The 18,791-nt window shown below is 42.0% G+C and overlaps 1 protein-coding gene across 22 annotated transcripts in view; it reads left to right on the plus strand.

The window, feature by feature from the left end:
* macf1a (microtubule actin crosslinking factor 1a) overlaps positions 1–18,791 on the plus strand; it is a 170,195-nt gene that overhangs the window by 143,709 nt on the left and 7,695 nt on the right. For 16 of the 22 annotated variants that reach the window (XM_058377506.1, XM_058377507.1, XM_058377514.1 and 13 more), the window contains 35 exons: positions 2,238–2,399; positions 2,996–3,166; positions 3,449–3,615; positions 3,757–3,916; positions 4,360–4,686; positions 4,836–4,920; positions 5,001–5,227; positions 5,440–5,646; positions 5,936–6,163; positions 6,562–6,780; positions 6,903–7,106; positions 8,822–9,047; positions 9,170–9,396; positions 9,804–9,926; positions 10,025–10,126; positions 10,221–10,322; positions 10,403–10,576; positions 10,680–10,835; positions 11,317–11,514; positions 11,701–11,829; positions 12,179–12,361; positions 12,474–12,629; positions 13,139–13,345; positions 13,420–13,539; positions 13,805–13,974; positions 14,083–14,242; positions 14,350–14,544; positions 14,673–14,945; positions 15,551–15,739; positions 15,906–16,017; positions 16,171–16,319; positions 16,481–16,643; positions 17,032–17,186; positions 17,276–17,350; positions 18,095–18,112. In XM_058377506.1, coding sequence (XP_058233489.1) covers positions 2,238–2,399; positions 2,996–3,166; positions 3,449–3,615; positions 3,757–3,916; positions 4,360–4,686; positions 4,836–4,920; positions 5,001–5,227; positions 5,440–5,646; positions 5,936–6,163; positions 6,562–6,780; positions 6,903–7,106; positions 8,822–9,047; positions 9,170–9,396; positions 9,804–9,926; positions 10,025–10,126; positions 10,221–10,322; positions 10,403–10,576; positions 10,680–10,835; positions 11,317–11,514; positions 11,701–11,829; positions 12,179–12,361; positions 12,474–12,629; positions 13,139–13,345; positions 13,420–13,539; positions 13,805–13,974; positions 14,083–14,242; positions 14,350–14,544; positions 14,673–14,945; positions 15,551–15,739; positions 15,906–16,017; positions 16,171–16,319; positions 16,481–16,643; positions 17,032–17,186; positions 17,276–17,350; positions 18,095–18,112 — 5,919 coding nt within the window. The remainder of the gene's footprint in view (positions 1–2,237; positions 2,400–2,995; positions 3,167–3,448; positions 3,616–3,756; positions 3,917–4,359; positions 4,687–4,835; positions 4,921–5,000; positions 5,228–5,439; positions 5,647–5,935; positions 6,164–6,561; positions 6,781–6,902; positions 7,107–8,821; positions 9,048–9,169; positions 9,397–9,803; positions 9,927–10,024; positions 10,127–10,220; positions 10,323–10,402; positions 10,577–10,679; positions 10,836–11,316; positions 11,515–11,700; positions 11,830–12,178; positions 12,362–12,473; positions 12,630–13,138; positions 13,346–13,419; positions 13,540–13,804; positions 13,975–14,082; positions 14,243–14,349; positions 14,545–14,672; positions 14,946–15,550; positions 15,740–15,905; positions 16,018–16,170; positions 16,320–16,480; positions 16,644–17,031; positions 17,187–17,275; positions 17,351–18,094; positions 18,113–18,791) is intronic. The other 6 variants (XM_058377517.1, XM_058377498.1, XM_058377503.1 and 3 more) reach the window with 2 other exon arrangements.

Consider the following 18,791-nt stretch of genomic DNA (forward strand, 5'->3'; position numbering starts at 1 on the left):
CACTATGGGGTTGAAACAGTCAACACACTGACATTAAGTTGTGGCTGTTTCGAGCTAGAATGGGAAACTCTGAAGCATGATCACAGTCCAGTCATTCATGGAACAAAATGGCTCTATGGCTGAACACCTGGCAATGCTCATGATAAGAGTGGGTGATAAAGTTATTAGCCAGGGAGGGGAGAAAGGAAGGCTGATCTCATCTCAAAACACAGGCTACTGCCCAATTGTGGATTGCAGGTAAACATGAGGCAATAGAGAAATCCTGTGTAGAATGAGAGGAGCAGGCCAACAGAGTCTGTGTTATGGGAAACGGTACTGCAGGCATATTTGACTGTTTTGAAAATCCTGGCACTGAAAGTGCTTGTGGGAAGCACCTGTGTCAGAAGACTGCAGGGGACAAAGTGAGGGCAAGGCTACAAGCTGGACAACCACATGTACACACTCATAAACATATAATCACACAGTTCAGCACAAGTTCAACAATAGCAAAGCTCTCAGCCAGATATGAACTCACTGGAATTCTAAACAAATTTGGCTCAGTGCTGTTTAACAAAAAACACTCTATATATGTGTGTTTGTGTGTGCACATGTCCATATCCATTCTTCAAGTATTGACTTAGTGTAATTAATTGGCAGAGAATGCTGGAGAGATAAGGAGTGTTTGAGTGATAGTCACTAAATGGAAGGTGGCCATTTTAACTCTCCTACGTGTCTTTCATTGTTTTTTTTGGTTTATTTTTGTTTTTTTTGCTTCTTCTTCTTCTTCTTCTTCTATCTCTCTCTCTCTCTCTCTCTCTAACCATCCCTTGAGACTCCGACACAGCTCTAAACAATTCCTTTTCCATGATGAGCTGCGAAATCTAATAAAAAATGAAACAATCTTGAATATTTTGGGAGAGAATGATGTAACCTATGTCATTTAACCCTCCTTTTCTCTGATTCAGCTGACCTTTTGTCAGTATAATAACTCAGGCTTGTGGTTTGGACTTAAACAAGCAAAAATGAAGACTGGAATGGATAGAGATGTGGGTTGGTGTTGGGCAGGAAAGCAGCCAGGAATGAAAGAGTGATATGTGGAGACATGGTGAGAAACAAAAGAGTAGTTTTGCAAAAATTTGTTTGTAAAAGAAGAAACATGGATAATGAGAGAAAATCAGCACAGTGTGTTAGAGTGACTGACCAGCTTACTGGCACATTTAGAGATTCGGAAAGGAATGAGAGGCATCTCGGATATTTTCCAGAGCTCTGCTACACTAGAGTCAAGAGTCTGAATTGTCTTCTGCCCTGAGCTGGCCTGAGATAGATTCAGGAAGGACAGTAGATTAGGGTTTAACTGAAGAAATGAAGAATAGATGATTCCATTGTAGCCGGACCATCCACAAGCAGATAAAAGCAGCACCAGTGATTGGACAAACATAAGAGACAAAGTAAGTGAAAGCTAGTAAAAGCTAATGCTATTAAAAGCATTCACAAACAAGGACCAACTCTCTCCAACACACAGGCAACAAGCATGCGTACGCTTATGCAGGCACACACTTTGTCGTTCTCAATAACAATGAGCTACAGCCATGAGCCACCACACCCTCTCCCCAACAGATATCCTGTTTGAGGCACGAACCTGGCCTTCTCTGTAAAACAGCTGTGTCTGAATGGATGCACATGCTGCATTGAGAACAGGATTTTCCAAATATGGGGCAGATGCTGACTTGTCATTTCTTAATCTCTATCAAGAATTCTTTTTGTCTCTACTTAAGCAGTAGGATTAGCACATTTCAAACATAATTAAATTGATAGGACTTTTATTTTCCTGCATGAGCATATATGCAAGGGAGCCTTGTACTGTCTTAAGCTTAGGGGTTTAAATTGACTTATTGCTTTCTTATTTTTGTTTTCCATTAATCCCCAGAGCTCCCAGTTGTGGTGCTGATAATGGTCAGGGTAGGGGTGGGCTGTCCTTGTGTGCAAACCACTAATGTAAATACTGTTTTGGTTTGGTTTAGTGTCCTTGCTGATCTAAATAGTACTATTATGCTGAGCTGAAGTCCCGTGTTTGTTTTTGTTTCATTGTAAGTGAGTGTTGACAGACAAATTAAATGCTCTTTAATTTTTAAGTACTTTTATAACCTTTATCATCTCGCTGCTGGGAAGCACGCATATTGTACATTATGCACTCGTCTTCTATTATTTTCTGTCTAATGTGTGTGTGTGTGTGTGTGTGTGTGTGTGTGTGCATGCAGGCTGTGGAGCGAGAGCAGATAGACAGCATCCAGCCCAAACTGCACCATGTGAATGCGGTTGGTCAGGGGCTAATCCAAAGTGCAGCTAAACACACAGACACACAGGCTCTGGAGCATGATCTGGAAACCACCAACCTGCAGTGGAACTCCCTCAACAAAAGGGTATGACATGCACACCTAAATTATGTCACAGGCCTACTACAAGGTTACTTTGTTTGTTTGTTTATTTGTTTACTGGTGTTCTGTTGAGAGCTTATTGCATGACCTACATTTTACAGCACCTGAATCAGCAGTTTTATTAGCAAACTCAAACTGTGACCTCCATGGACATGCTTTACTTAAATGGTTGAAATGTGGTGCTGATTGGCTAAACAGGCAACGCTTGTTTCCGAACCTTGAACTTGACAACCTTTAAACAGGTTCAAAAAGTTCATAAATACTTGATATATAGATGCAAAGGTACTGAGGTAAAATGTTGAATAGGTTTTCAGAAATTTAAACAAGCACCAATAGAACTTCAATGGCCAGTGGAATAAAAGGCCCATTTATATTGCATTCAGTATAATTTTAATTGTTTTACTATTAATATCTTGGCTGCAGATTGCAGCATCTTTGATCACTATTACTTTTCTTAACTTTGTTTTTCCTGGCTCAAAACAACTAGATGTCACAGATTGCATTGGGAATTAGGTTAATGGGGTAATGTGGATAAAAGCATATAAGAAAAGTTAATTGGCAAAGTATGTGTGTTTCTTTAGGTCGCTGAGAGAATCGCTCAGCTCCAGGAAGCCCTTTTGCATTGTGGGAAGTTTCAAGATGCTCTGGAACCTCTATTAAGCTGGTTGAGTGACACAGAAGAGCTGATAGCCAATCAAAAGCCTCCATCAGCCGAGTACCGTGTGGTTAAAGCACAAATCCAAGAACAAAAGGTGAGCTTTGCCCAATGAGAGAAGTGAAGGTTATTTATTTGAAAGATAATATTACTTAGATTACATAATATATTCAGGCAGTATGTTAACAACCATTAGAAAAAGAAACTGGCTATTATATTTTAATTTATGATGTATTTCAATATATAAATAATATATTTATCATATATTTGTGGTGATGTTTTTGATGGAGTTGCTTTGTGCTAAATTCGAGTGACATTTTGTGGAAACTTTTGCATTGTAAATGAAGCTGAATTTGTGTTGTGGTGTCGGGTTCTGCAGCTGCTGCAGCGGTTGCTGGATGACCGGCGTGGAACCGTAGAGATGATCCGGGCTGAAGGCGAGCGCATCGCAGCCACAGCAGAGACACAAGACAGAGAAAAGATCCAGAGACAGCTGCGATGCTTAGGAGAACGATGGGCAGACCTACTGGAGAAGGCCAATGGAAGGTGAGCCTCGCATGAAGATTCCTTTAGAAAGTCTCAGATACCTGACTCTTGATTGAAATGTGACAGTAAACACACTTCAAGCTAGTTTCTTTAAGTTAAAATAATTATTTTACATATGCTGAGCCTTTGCTCCTCTCACAGGCAACGTCAGCTGGAGGAGCTGCAGGTTCTTGCTCTGCAGTTCCATGAGTCAGTGGAGCCTTTGGGAGAGTGGCTGAGTGCCACAGAGAGGCGACTGAGCTCCGCTGAGCCCATGGGAACCCAAGCCTCCAAAATTAGCCAGCAAATTAGCCGACACAAGGTACAGTACAACCACCGTCATGAAGGTGCCCCTGTCATCAACCACAAGAAAAAAGCTCTGCTTTTTTCCCCTAGAAGATTGTCACCACAAAGTACAAAGAAACAACTGAAAGAAACATATCCCAGGGGCCACAAACTAGGAAAAATCTTTAAAGCCCATTTAGCCCATTCTGTACAACCTCCCCTGTCCATTTATTTATGTCTGTGATTTCTTTTGTTTTTGTGGAATGTTTTGTTTAGTTTCCATTAGTTCTTTTATATTTATGTTATATATGCCATGTTTTCCTTATATTTGATTTAAATCTTGTTTATTAGTGTCTTTAAGTTATTAGGATTTCTGTTTTTCATTTTTTCACCATGCATGGTCATTTTTCCTTTGTTTTGTAATTTTTCTTTTTTCCCCCATGCCATTTCTATCTTATTCATCTGCGGGCAAAACCCCAGGCCCTCCAAGAGGAGGTGTTGTCTCGGGAAAAAGAGGTGGACCATCTAGAGGCCCTTGGCCAATCTCTCTCCCCTCTCAGCTGTGCAGCAGACCGCGATTGGCTCAGTGAGCGAGTCGGAGCAGTGCGCAGTGGGCACACAGAGCTCAGTAATTGGTGCTCTCGGCGAGCCGCCATGTTGGAGCAGGCCCTGGCCAATGCACAGCTGTTTGGGGAGGAGGAGGTGGAGGTGCTGAACTGGCTGGCTGAGGTGGCCCAGCGCCTGGCTGAAGTCTCAGTGCAGAGCTACCAGCCCGAGCTGCTGGCTGAGCAGCACAAATACACTCTGGTAGGACACAGGAGGCACTTTACAGATGCAGTTGATTTGGTTCCTCTTAAATTTTATTGCATTAGGGAAAAATCTGTGGGCTTTTTATATGTAAAGTATTAAAAAGTAAACTTCAGATTTGTAATATTTTACTACTTGGTCCCTCGTAGTCTCTGAATGAGGAGATTGTGAGCCGGAAGAAGACAGTGGACCAGGCCATTAAGAATGGACAGGCTTTGCTGAAACAGACCACAGGTACCAAGTTCACTCTTGTACCCTCTTGGAAGTTTATTATAGTGGTTCATATGGTTCTGACTCTCTTCTTGCTGTGTTAGGTGAAGAAGTGCTGCTCATCCAGGAGAAGCTGGATGGAATAAAGAGTCGATATGCAGAGATGACAGCAGGCAGCAGCAAGGCCCTCCGTAACCTGGAGCAGGCCCTGCAGCTCGCCACCCGATTTGCCAGCGCACACGAGGACCTCAACCAATGGCTTGACTCTGTTGAGGCAGAACTTAATAACATGGAACCAGACACAACACCAGCCTATCAAGAGAGACAGAAGGTATAATGCTTTTTATGATTTCACACAACTATATAAAACATAAAATCACTGAAATACTGAAACATATTATAAGAGTTTGAATAAAACCAAACTAAGTAGATCCTTTATAAGTTCAACACTGTCTTTATGTTTTGTGTTAGGTACACATAGATGGTTTATTTAAATGTTTATATGTCAGCTTCTCATTTCTCTGTGTGTGCACTTTGTCTCAGGACCTGAAGTGTGTGTCGGCGGAGAAGCGTCTCATTCTGGACACAGTTAATGAAGTGGGCAGTGCACTGCTGGACCTGGTGCCCTGGCGAGCACGTGAAGGTCTGGACCGTCTAGTCGCTGATGCCAACCAACGCTACCGACAGGCAGACGAGACCATTACGCAAAGAGTGCAGCTAGTGCAGGCGGCCATCCAGAGGTCACAGCAGGTACTGCATCCTTTTAATGTGGTAAAATTGGTAGTTAATCTGGTTTATTAATCGAATAATCTAATAATTAATCTAATCGAATAAACTGGCAAAATAATCATCTAAACCGTTACTTTTACAATAAGAATCTTTTGCATATGAGCATTTGCAGCACAAACCCTCCTCAATAAATGCACCACATTAATACTATCGATTTTAAATGTTTATTTCATTTCATGTTTATCCATGTTTGTGGTGAGGGCTTGTCTATTAGAAAGTGATCTTAAGTCAAGAAACAATTGTGTTGCAGTATGAGGAGGCTGTGGATGCGGAACTGGCCTGGGTGGGGGAGACAGAGAGGAAGCTGGCCTCCCTGGGGCCTCTGAGTCTGGAACCTGACGTTACTGTGGCTCAGCTCCAAGTCCAGAGAGCTTTCAACATCGACATCATCCGCCACAAGGACACTGTAGACCAGCTCCTCCACACAAGAGAGGATATCCTTGAAAGCTGCAGTGACCAGCAGAGAGAAGCACTGAAGGTGAGAGAGAGCAAGTGTGTGTGTGTGTGTGTGTGTGAGAGAGAGAGAGAGCGAGAGAGAGAGAGCGAGAGAGAGAGCGAGAGAGAGAGCGAGAGAGAGAGCGAGAGAGAGAGCGAGAGAGAGAGCGAGAGAGAGAGCGAGAGAGAGAGCGAGAGAGAGACAGCGAGAGAGAGAGAGAGAGAGAGAGAGAGAGAGGTATTAAACAGTATGCAACCATTTTGGACAACTGAGCAGTTGTTTCTTTCTTGCCTCTCTTGTTCATGTTCTATAACAAATATAATAATAAATATTTTTAATGTATAAGTACATTACTACACTTGACATTCAAATGACAAATGGCATTTACATTAACGGCTCATAAGAAACCAAATTAAGCGGCATCCCTTACGGCTTTGTAGGTAAAGACCGATTCATTGAGCAATCGCTATGAGGCAGTGAGTCAGAACCATGCCGAGAGATTCTCAGCACTGGAACAGGCTCAGGTGCTGGTGGCCCGCTTCTGGGAGACATATGAGGAGCTGGACCCATGGCTGGGTGAGACAGAGGCCCTGATAACCCAGCTGCCTCCCCCTGCCATTGACACCGAGGCTCTCCGACAACAGCAAGACCAGATGAGGGTGAGTGTGTGTGTGTTTCAGCACAATAACAAGTTTTAATTTCTCATTTCTTTCTTTTGTAAATATATATGACAGTAATTATTTTAACTCTCATTTTCATGCATCCTCTGCTTTCCTTGCAGCTTCTGAGAGAGTCTATAGCTGAGCACAAACCCCACATTGACAAGCTGCTGAAGATAGGCCCACAGTTGGCTGAGCTTAGTGCCCAAGAGGGAGCAACACTGAGACAGCGCTACAGCGAGGCCGAACGACGCTACCTGGCCATCAAAGAGGACGTCAAAGGTCGAGCTGGAGCACTGGATGAGGCCTTCTCTCAGTCTGCACAGGTGTGTGTTCTTATTGGAGGCATGTCTGCATTACAGTCTACCTACCTATACCACTGATAGTGTAGTGTTCTGTTTAGTGCCCTAGAGGAATTATGGTCATCATCAACATTTTGGGAACAGTTAAAGCTTGATACTGCCCAAGGAAGTGGGTCCATGGGACTGGGGTTGAGATTTGCTTGTGTATATTTCACTTCTTCATAATTTAACAATGAAAGCATCATTGAATGAGGAAAATTTTATTTAATTAATGAGAAACGTATTCATTAAATTCCACTAAATTACAGTATCACCAAAATGTGAATATCTTGTACACAACTTACTGATAAGACGACAAAAAACGACACATTACCATGTCATAAATACTTTATTACCAAAATAATGGTTTATAGTTTATCATACTTCCATTAATTTGTGTTGGTAAGATTATCACATGTTAAAACCACATTGCTGCTATTTTATAGTTTTACTTTTACCATCTGCTGCATTTGATTAAAAAAAATCTGTAATATTCATTATTGAAATGATTTCACATCAGCCCTTGACCGAATGTTTGTTATTCATGTGCTTGCTGGCTTGTTTGCATGTCATTTGATTAACACATTGTATTGTCTCTCCACCCCATCCCTTTAATTGTATCGTACTGTTACTGCACTCATCTCTGCACTTGCCTCTCATTCCACCTTCACCTACCTTCATCATGCCCCTGGTGTTCACGTACTGTCTCTGTCCCTCTTTTACTCCACCTCTTTCCTTGGCTTGTTGCATCTTCCTATTGTTCTCCCTTTACTTTCCCCATTCCATATGTGTGTGTGCAATCCATCCCATCACTCACTGTGGATGTGCTGTGTGTTCACCATCACTGCTCTCTACAACACCCACAGCTGATAGAGGTAAGAACTCCATTACTCACTCTGCAACTCCATGTCCATTTTAAATGCATAAAACCAGTGTTTTTTGGCATGTTATGGGTTTTCTTCTAATCTTGAAATGCATGGTGTTTTATCATTTTATCAGCACAATGGTAAATATAGATCTGATTAACATTGTCAGTTGTTTGAATGTTTAGACAAAAATTGGGGAAAAACAGGCAACTTTAGTGATATCACCTGTAAAAACTTTGCTCTCATAAGTACAGTTAATTTCAGTGTCACATTTTTATGAGGATGTTTGTTGTTGATATACCATGGATAAAATCTTTACCTTGTCCTCATTTTCTTCTTGTTCTGTTCTACATTGCATACAGCTGACCTGAACAGTATGTCAAAATAGCATACTGTACCTGGCTGTAATGGTACACTGTTTAGAATGGTTCTGTTCAATTTGGGACACAGCCGGTCTCTGAAGGATTGTTAATATAGATGTTTATCCTGGCCAATTTGGGAGTCTCCACCGTAGTTAATCTTAGACCACTTGCAGTACTAGAATTAGTGGTAGAGCATAATCCTAGCCTAGGCTACTAGTCTAACTTTATCCTCTATCAAAATCGATAATTATTTGGTAAAGGTCATCAAAGTGCAATGTAGCTGTATGCAAGACTGAGAGAAAGACTCTGTATGCAAGCTGTATGCAAGACTCACAGACAGAGACACAGAACCAGAGAGACAGAGAGAAAGAAGAGAGCGATGGACAGAATAGCAGACAAAGATAAACAGACAGATATAATGCGTGTATAATTATACACTGTATATTAATATACACTTGTTTTTCTGATTCAGTTCCATGATAAGATGGACCCCCTGTTGGAGACCCTGGAGGGAGCAGTGCAGCGTTTGAGGCAGCCTCCTCCTGTGGCAGCTGAAGTGGAGAAGATCCGTGAACAGCTAGCAGAGCACCGGGCAGCCGGGCTGGAGCTAGACAAACTGCTGCCTTCCTTTAGTGCCCTATGTACCCGTGGGGAAGAGCTCATCACCCGTGCGGCACATGACGACCCTGCTGCTCAGGGTGAGTACTCCTCAACGGCATGCTCACATAAATTATGTGGATTTCATGTGTGTGTGTTTCTGTATAGTTTGAGATGTGTAGATATGAATAGTGTGGGGTCTTTTTTATTGTCCTTCCTGCAGCGGTGCGCTCTCGGCTCCTGAGACTCCGCTCCCTGTGGGATGAGATCAGGCAGAGGGCAGAGGAGAGAGAGGGAAAACTGCAGGATGTACTGGACTTGGCTGGAAAGTTCTGGGCTGATATGGCAGCCCTGCTGAGCACCCTGCGAGACTCCCAGGAAATTGTGAAAGAGCTGGAGGACCCTGGGGTGGATCCATCACTGATCAAGCAGCAGATAGAGGCAGCAGAAGTAAGTCCAATGCAGCAGGTGAACTGTAGTATGAGTATACAGCTTTAGTGCACATGTTTGCATGGGAGAAGAACGGAAACAGGTTGCTTCATCATAACCCTCTTTATTTCCAGAGCTGAAATCAGATAAGTCAGGAAGAATGGGTCACAGATCATTGGAGAATATGTAAATTTACATTCAGAAAGGTTGATACAGATGTTGTTGTTTTGTTTAATAAACACTGCATTTTTTTTGTAATTCTGTATTCAAAAGACATTCAGTTGTATGACTGGAGCATTGAAGGGTTAATGATGAAATTTCTATAATACAGAGGTAAAGCCTACATGGTGAAATAGCATCATGCAAATTACATAGTTCTCTCTGCATTTCTTTAGCTTAACTGTGTGTGTCCTCTGTGATCTTCTCAGGCCATCAAAGCAGAGACAGACGGCCTGAGGGAGGAGCTGGAGATTGTTCGCACACTGGGAGCTGACCTCATCTTTGCTTGTGGAGAAACTGAGAAACCAGAGGTCAAGAAGACCATAGATGAGGTAAGAGCAGAAACATTATCCCAGAATCCCACTGGCAATGCATCCAAAACCAAATGTTTTCCTTTTACTTAAAATTAGACCTTTTACCTTTCCTCTAGATGAACGCTGCCTGGGAAGGCTTGAACCGCACATGGAGAGAGAGGATGGAGAAGCTGGAGGAGGCTATGACAGCCTCAGTGCAGTATCAGGACGCTCTGCAGGTGGGTGGCACTGGCACTGATACTGAACCGCTAACTGATGCAACACTGATGTAAAGAATGCATAAGCATGCTAATGAGGATTTCTGCTGTCTAGGGTATGTTCGACTACCTAGACAACGCTGTCATCAAACTGTGCGACATGCAAACCGTAGGAACTGACCTCAGCACCGTCAAACAACAGATAGAGGAGCTCAAGGTTCAGATGTGTTCTAGATTACTTATTTTTTTTAAAAAGTGAATCTGCAGATTAAACCAAATCATTTTCTTTTCCAACAGCAATTCAAGGTTGAGGTTTACCAGCAGCAGATAGACATGGAGAAACTGTGCCACCAGGGGGAGCTACTGCTCAAAAAGGTTTCTGACCAAGCAGACAGAGACATGATCCAGGAACCTCTCACTGAGCTCAGGCACCTGTGGGACAATCTGGGAGACAAGATCACTCTCAGACAGGTTAGCATGCCTCAACCAGCTCTCTTGTGTAAGATAATCATCAGTGATATTGATGATCACTAATACTGTTTTTCCTTTGTCTTTTTTCCTTTTGCTCTCTCAGCACAAGCTGGAAGGAGCTCTTCTAGCCCTGGGTCAGTTTCAGCACGCTCTCTCTGAGCTGCAGTCCTGGCTAAGCCACACACATGCCACCCTGGACACCCAGAGACCAGTCAGCTCTGACCCCAAAGCCATCGAGATTGAGCTGGCCAAACACCATGTAAGTACACGATGAAGCTGAAAAATCACACATCATGCTCTCATTTCATTTATGAATTAAAAAATTCAATGATATTGAAATGAAAAAGCCTTTTTCCCCATCCAAAAAACATGTATGTATAAGGAATGCCTTAATAAAAAGCTGTTTTAAACAGTCAGTATAGTAAATGTTATTATCTAATGGTGCATATGCTTTAATAGTTTCTTTTTCATAGAAATGTCCTAATTTAATGTTTGCCTTTTTACTCTTTATATATATACTCTGATTAGTCAGTGCCTGTAACACTGATTTTTTCCATCTGATCCCTTCATCTTGTTTGTTCTCTTTGAGCTGAGAGCTTTTTGTAATTATTTTTTATAATTAACACCGCTGAAGAAAACACGCCTGGTGTGAAAATAGCTGTGTAATAATTTTCCTACTCCTCACTGTGTGTTGTCTTTTCTTCATTAAGTGTTCATTCCTATTTGTCTGTGCTTCCCAGGTGTTGCGCAACGACGTCCTGTCCCATCGAGCCACAGTGGAGACGGTGAACAGTGCAGGCTCAGAGCTGCTGGAGTCCAGTCCTGGAGATGAGGCTAGCCACCTGAGAGACCAGCTGGATGAGCTGAACCGCAGCTGGGACAGCTTACTGCTGAAGACAGATGAGAGACAGAAACTACTAGAAACGGCGCTGCAGCAGGTGCTCTACTACAGCATTACTGAACACATTACTGCCTGTCCTTGAGCAAACTGTGTAGTGTTTGTGGTGAGAATTGCAAAGGATTAAGGGTACATTGGACTTTGAAAGGGTACTTAGCAGCGAGGAAAGACAGTCTCTTTAATATTAATGATAGCGTTGTTGATCAGTTGACTATGCTCTTTTCAGGCGGAGGGTTTCCATGGTGAGCTGGAGGAGTTCCTGCAGTGGCTGAGACGCACAGAGAGTCAGCTATCAGCAGCCAAACCCACAGGTGGCCTTCCAGAGACGGCCAGGGAGCAGCTGCAACAGCACATGGTAAACACTCCACTACAGACCTGTATAGAGAACGCCACGCTTATCTCCGTATGCTTTATATACTGTTAGGTTAAAGTATCGTGGTCTATAAAAGGAAAACAGTCAACACCATTTTTTATGTAGGATAAATCCAGTATTTCTAATGATATTTTTTTATGTTAGAGCTATTTATGCATAAACATTATTGACATTAAGGTACACAGCAACATACAAATACTTCTAAAAAAAACTTTGTGTATGCACATTAGTAATCTGAGCTCAGTTTTCAAAAGAATTATAAACTTCATATCGCTTTCAATCAACATGCTCAGTGTGATGCTCACTCTATACACAACTCTGTGTGTTGCAGGAGCTTCAGGCCCAGTTGACACAGCGTGGTGAACAGTACCACCGATTGCTAGATCAGGGAGAGTCCATGCTGTTGGCCAGAGGGGGTGAAGAAACCAGCCCTGGAACCACCCAAACCCAGCAGAACCTGGCCCTGCTCCAAAACAAGTGGGCTAGTCTGAATGCCAAGATGGACGACAGGAGGGTATGATAACACGCCTTGTAAATACTATAGCCCAGTGTCATTTTAATCAACTTTTAATTAGCCATTGTGTAGCCATCTGGTTCTCAAAGCTTTTTCATTGGTTTGTCATCAGGCTAAACTGGAGGAGGCAGTATCACTGGCGACAGGATTCCAATCGTCACTGCAGGACACCATCAACTGGCTGACACAGGCCGAGCAGACTCTGAACATGGCCCAGCCACCTAGCCTCATCCTTGACACTGTCCTCTTCCAGATAGATGAGCACAAGGTGCTTGGCTGTTATAACTGATCTGTTTAGTGGTGTAACAGTGCTGTGTCTCTCCTGAAATCTTTAATTGCTTAGAATATATGTGTGGTGGTCTGTTGGATGTTGCTGTGACTGGCCAAAACAAGGGCAAAAATCAGTTTTTTGGTCAAAATTGAATGTTTTGCCCATAACAAACCTTGAGTCATTATCGTAAACGTAAAAATGTTTAGACAAAATGAACATGAGTTTGATTTATTATAATCTTATTCTTAATCTTATAATCTGAGTATGAAGCATTTTTAAAAACATGGTGGTGAAACTAATGGTGGAGCTAAGGTTTTTAGATTGATGGTACTCATAAACTTTAACCCAGTCAATCTAAAATATTTGCAGTACAATATGTAAAAATTTCACCATGTTGAAGGATTTGCCTAGTCCTCCACACACATCTAATAGTCTTAATCAACTGCCTAAGATCTGTAGATGTTGACACAACCCTGACTATTGGCCTGCTGCTGTGTGTTCCTCAGGTGTTTGTAAATGAGGTGAACACACACAGGGAGCAGGTGCTGGCTCTGGAGAAGGCAGGATCTCAGCTGCGCTTTGCCAGCCTCAAACAGGATGTGGTGCTCATCAAGAACCTCCTGTTGAGTGTCCAAGCTCGCTGGGACAAGCTGGTGCAGAGGTCTCTGGACAGGGGACGGCACCTGGACGAGGCGCGCAAGAGAGCCAAACAGGTAAACCTGTCCTTCATTCTTTTTTATCATCACCTAGGCGAACAGTTTATTGATTATGTGTATTTTGTGTTTAGTTCCATGAGGCCTGGAGGAAGCTGACAGACTGGCTGGAGGAGGCTGAGAAAAGACTGGACTCTGAGCTGGAAATCTCTAATGAACCAGATAAAATCAAAGTGCAGCTCACTAAACATAAGGTAGAACTTATGAACATTAAATTTCTGTGGACTGTGGATAGGACTATGTATTAAGTGTCAAAACAGAGTTAGACCTGTGTGAAAAATGCTATAACTGATGTTTTGTTGATTACTGCCACCTGCTGGGGCAAAAAAAAATTCAGTGTTTCGCATTTTTCTATTTTCAATTAATTAGTTATATTTAGTTATGTAGGTGTTTCTGTTATTTATTTATTCTGACACATGTCAATATCATGACCTTTTCCCTGTCATTCACTCACTGTAGGAGTTTCAGAAGGCTCTTGGTTCTAAGCAGCCAGTATATGACACCACTGTTCGCTCTGGGAAGGCCATGAGAGACAAAGCCACACTGCCAGCTGACACACAGAAACTAGACAACCTCCTTGGGGAGGTCAGAGACAAGTGGGACACTGTGTGTGGGAAGAGTGTTGAAAGGTAAAAAGCCCACAATACTATAGAATCATTTGAATACTCAGTGGTGATGGATATGAAAGTAAAACGAGAAGATATAAAAGAGGTTTGTACTGTCTCTCGCATTCTCAGGCAGCATAAGTTGGAGGAGGCTCTACTGTTCTCGGGTCAGTTTGCAGAGGCCCTGCAGGCTCTTGTGGACTGGTTATACCGCATAGAGCCACAGTTGGCTGAAGACCAGCCTGTCCATGGAGACCTGGACCTCGTCTCTAATCTCATGGATTCCCATAAGGTACCAGGGACATGCAGATAAACGTCAATATTAAGTGAAATATTAGATGGGGAGGTATCAGGGAGTTTATAGTTAGGCTAAAGCTGAGACTGTTTCTGCTGTTTTAGGCCTTCCAAAAGGAGCTGGGGAAAAGGACCAGTAGCATTCAGGCACTAAAACGTTCTGCTCGGGAGCTCATGGAGACAGGAAGAGATGATACTGCCTGGGTCAAAGTTCAGCTGCAGGAGCTCAGCAACCGCTGGGAGACAGTCTGCGCACTCTCTGTGTCCAAACAGACCCGTCTCCAGCAGGCTCTCAAACAGGTGAAAAAAAAACAGATTGTACTATTGTAAATGCAGGTGCTGTAATAGTAAACCAAATGAAAATACACCTAGAACACAGCTGTTTATCATTTCCTTTTACCTCCTCCCTTTATCACGTCCCCTCACAGGCTGAGGAGTTCCGCACAGCAGTGCAGATGTTATTGGAGTGGCTCTCTGAGGCAGAGCAAACCCTGCGTTTCCGAGGCATCCTGCCAGAAGAGGTGGAGACTTTGCAGGCCTTGTTACACACACATCGTGACTTCATGCAGACCGTGGAAGAGAAGAGAGTGGATGTGAACAAAGCAGCTGGCATGGGAGAGGCCATACTGGCAGTGTGCCATCCCGACTGTATCACCACCATCAAACACTGGATCACCATCATCAGGGCCCGCTTTGAGGAGGTAGTGCATCTTTGATTCTTAACTGCTTAAGGATTTTGATCTTTACATTGAGGTTAAAGAGCTGCACCAGCATCATCACTGCAGATTAGCGGGAAGTTTATTTGGCCTCAGTTTTGTAACAGTGCATCCTTATTCACCCCAATTATCATTGCTGTCTGGTAACCCTGTCTTAGAGCTGACATGAAGAATTTTTTGTGCCATCGTCTTGGACAATATTTATAATTATGCTAAATGTCTTGCTACACATAGGTGAGAATTACTCCTTAATTCCTTCCTGCCATGTCAAACACAGCAGTTTATTTCAGTGATTGTGCTTTAAAATGTCAGCGATAAAAGGTCACAGTTGGATTTGATTGAATCTTGAGTGCAGTGTGTCAAATACAAGGGATGCATGATGCCCTGTTTTGTCCATAGTAATTATTTTCACTTGTACTTCACTTGTTACATGCATGATTATATATTTGCCACCATTCTCTTTCTCTCCCTCTCTCTCTCTCTCTCTCTCTCTTCATTTCTCCATCCATCATCTAAATCCCACCTCCAAAGTCTAACTCATTGCTGTTATCAGAAATATACCTAACCGAAAGCTTTTATGTATTCTCCAGGTTTTAACCTGGGCGAAGCAGCATGAGCAGCGGCTGGAGGCAGCACTGACGGAACTACTCAACAATGCAGCACTGTTAGAAGAGCTGTTATCATGGCTGCAGTGGGCGGAGACTACATTAGTGCAACGTGACACCGAGCCCCTCCCCCAGGACATCACTCAGCTTAAAACACTGATCACAGAACACCAGGTGGGTGGGGCTACAATGGACTATGAACTGCCAGGATTTTGTAAAAAATATAGTTAGTAGTGTTGTATAATGATGATAATCATGGATGGATGGATGGATGGCTAGATAGATATTCTTGCGTTTGCCATGAATAAACCTTTAAATTGTAACTGTACACCTCCGTCAGGTCTTCATGGAGGAGATGACTCGTAAACAGCCGGACGTAGATAAAGTGACGAAAACCTACAAGAGAAAACCATCAGAAACTTCTAGCAGCCTTGCTGAGAGACGGGGTGTCCGTAAGTGTCTTTTCTTACGCTTCTACACTGTATACATCCACATGCGTGAACAGAGCACAATGTACTTGCAGTGTTGTTGAATATAACTGTAATGTAGTTATGGTTAATGTGAATACAGATTTTTACTAGATATGTTTGCTTTGTCGTCCTCAGGTAAGCAGCAACAGCAGCAGCAGCCTGCCATGCAGGTAACAGGAGGAAACCCTCGTCTTAACCAGCTCTGCTCACGATGGCAACAGGTTTGGCTATTAGCCCTGGATCGCCAGCGCAAGCTCCATGATGCCCTCGACAGGCTAGAAGAGGTACAGCGTTTGGTTAATGTATTGTAAATGTAACACACAGAGGATGTATAGTGCAACTCAACATCTTTTAAATAGCTGAACAGATTAAAATTGTAGAAGTGTTTTTTTTCCCTCAACTCAATATCAACTGACTTTTTGGTTTGTGTCTCTTAATGTTCCAGCTGAAAGAATTTGCCAACTTTGACTTTGATGTGTGGAGGAAGAAGTACATGCGCTGGATGAATCATAAGAAGTCTCGCGTCATGGACTTTTTCAGACGCATCGACAAGGACCAAGATGGCAAAATCACTCGGCAGGAATTTATCGACGGCATCCTGGCTTCAAGTATGTATATACTGTATATATTAATATAAATACATACAGATGCATAACAAGTGATGCCTTTTTTCTTGCTCAAGTAATTAGTCAAATCCATATTTCTTGGTACCTTTTCATGAAAATAACCATTGATATGAAAAAAAAAAAAATAGTAAAATGATATAAGTTATGAGTCTTGGTATAGTGTTATTTTAATACGATATCTATTCTAACTGAAAAGTCTTTAAATATTTTTGGGAAACGATGGTTAAAAAAAAATCAGCAGCAACTATCCACTAATATTAGACCACATCAACACATATTACTGTAATATCTGAAAAGTTAACAACTGTTGCCTGAGTTTCTGTTTTAGAGTTGTGCATTAATGTAATTCTATGTATTTCTATCTTTACAGAATTCCCCACCAGCAAGCTGGAGATGACCGCTGTGGCTGATATCTTTGACCGTGATGGTGACGGTTACATTGATTACTATGAGTTTGTGGCGGCTCTGCACCCTAATAAGGATGCTTACAGACCCACTACAGACGCAGACAAGATTGAAGACGAGGTTAAATATCATGCTTATCATTTGATTTCCCCTACCATTCCCATCTTCCCTTTGGAACTATTTATAAGGCTCATATTTTCTCCATGTAGGTCACCAGACAAGTAGCCCAGTGCAAGTGTGCTAAGAGGTTCCAGGTTGAGCAGATTGGGGAGAACAAGTACAGGGTGAGTTACGAGTTAGCAAAACATTGTGTTTTTAATTACTAGAAATAACCTAAGCTTATTACAGGTGCACTAATGTATATTAATAAAGTTGTTTACTAAACATCATGCCGCTCTCTCACACCTTTATGGTTCTAACCATCACAACCATCTGCTCTTTTGCCATTTCGGATTAAAGGTGCATTTGCTGTATATGTGAGTCTGCTCAGAGACTGAACTACCTCACTGTACAACCATTGCATCACTACACAACAGTGTATGCAGTGTGTGCTTCTCACAACCAAACTAATGTCCATCCCGTATTTCCAGTGAATGAAGGAGCTGCATTGTTTTCATGTTTTCTCCCTGCATCATTATCCGCCGGGTAATGATACTTACAGCAAGACCTCACATGCTTTGGGTCCATCACACTTACAGACTGAGCTGTGTGTCTCTGTTTGTGTCTATCTGTTGCTTTCATCTCATCTCTCTCCTGTACTTCACTTCACCATTCTGCCATTCACAAGCACTCTAATCCATTTACCAGCATTAAGGGAAACATTTTTTTTTTTTTTTATCTTCATCCATCCCTAGTTACAGTAATGTTAGTAATGACTTGAGTTAGATTTGTTTTAACATAGAACAGTAATTAAGGCTAGTTTAATTAATTATTTTCAACATTTGTGTTTGTATACATGTTATTTCATATTCTGTCTTCTTTCTTTTCCTTGTTTTCTTCCTTCTCCATGTCTGCTGGATTTTTTGTAGTTCTTCCTTGGGAACCAGGTAAAGTGACTGGCGTGTTTGTGATATGGCCTCTGAAATCTGTTTCAGATTTGGTTAGGGATTGTAACCTTAAATTCGAATGACCAGGCAACCTTTAAGTTAAAGACGGCACAGAGAGTTAATTCACACTACGTGCTATTGGATATAGTACAGATATTTGTTTGAACCTCTCTGAGCCACAGTTACTGGGCATTTCCTGTCTGGTTTGCATGGTTACATAGCCATTACCCAAATATGCTGGGAATGTGTCCACTTCCAACTCCAAAGCAGATATCACGGGCCCTGTCAGTGTGTTACATTTCTCTAAGGTGAATGTTAAAAATGTTATTTTAATGATTCTAAAAAGATTTTGTGGTTTGATTTGTTGTTTGAAATGTCCTCTAATTTCTTTGGTGGAGGAACAATCTGTCCAAGGTCATTTTCTCGAGATTTAATGACTTAGATAAAAAAATATTTTTACCATAGTATTTATTTTGTTATAGTATTTGTTAGGATTGGAGAGCTAAATAAAATAATTCTAATGTATCTGGATTCTATACATCATGATGGTAATGAAGGCACCACTGTACCTTTATAAGTCATTGTGATTTATTTGGTGGTGGGGTTTCTATGTTAGGCAGGAAAATTAAAACAGTGTGTTTCTCTGTGTTTTTGTTCCCTAAACATTTTTTCTTGCTAT

The sequence above is a fragment of the Hemibagrus wyckioides genome, linkage group LG24, assembly GCF_019097595.1.
Source record: "Hemibagrus wyckioides isolate EC202008001 linkage group LG24, SWU_Hwy_1.0, whole genome shotgun sequence".
In the NCBI taxonomy this organism is placed as follows: domain Eukaryota; kingdom Metazoa; phylum Chordata; class Actinopteri; order Siluriformes; family Bagridae; genus Hemibagrus; species Hemibagrus wyckioides.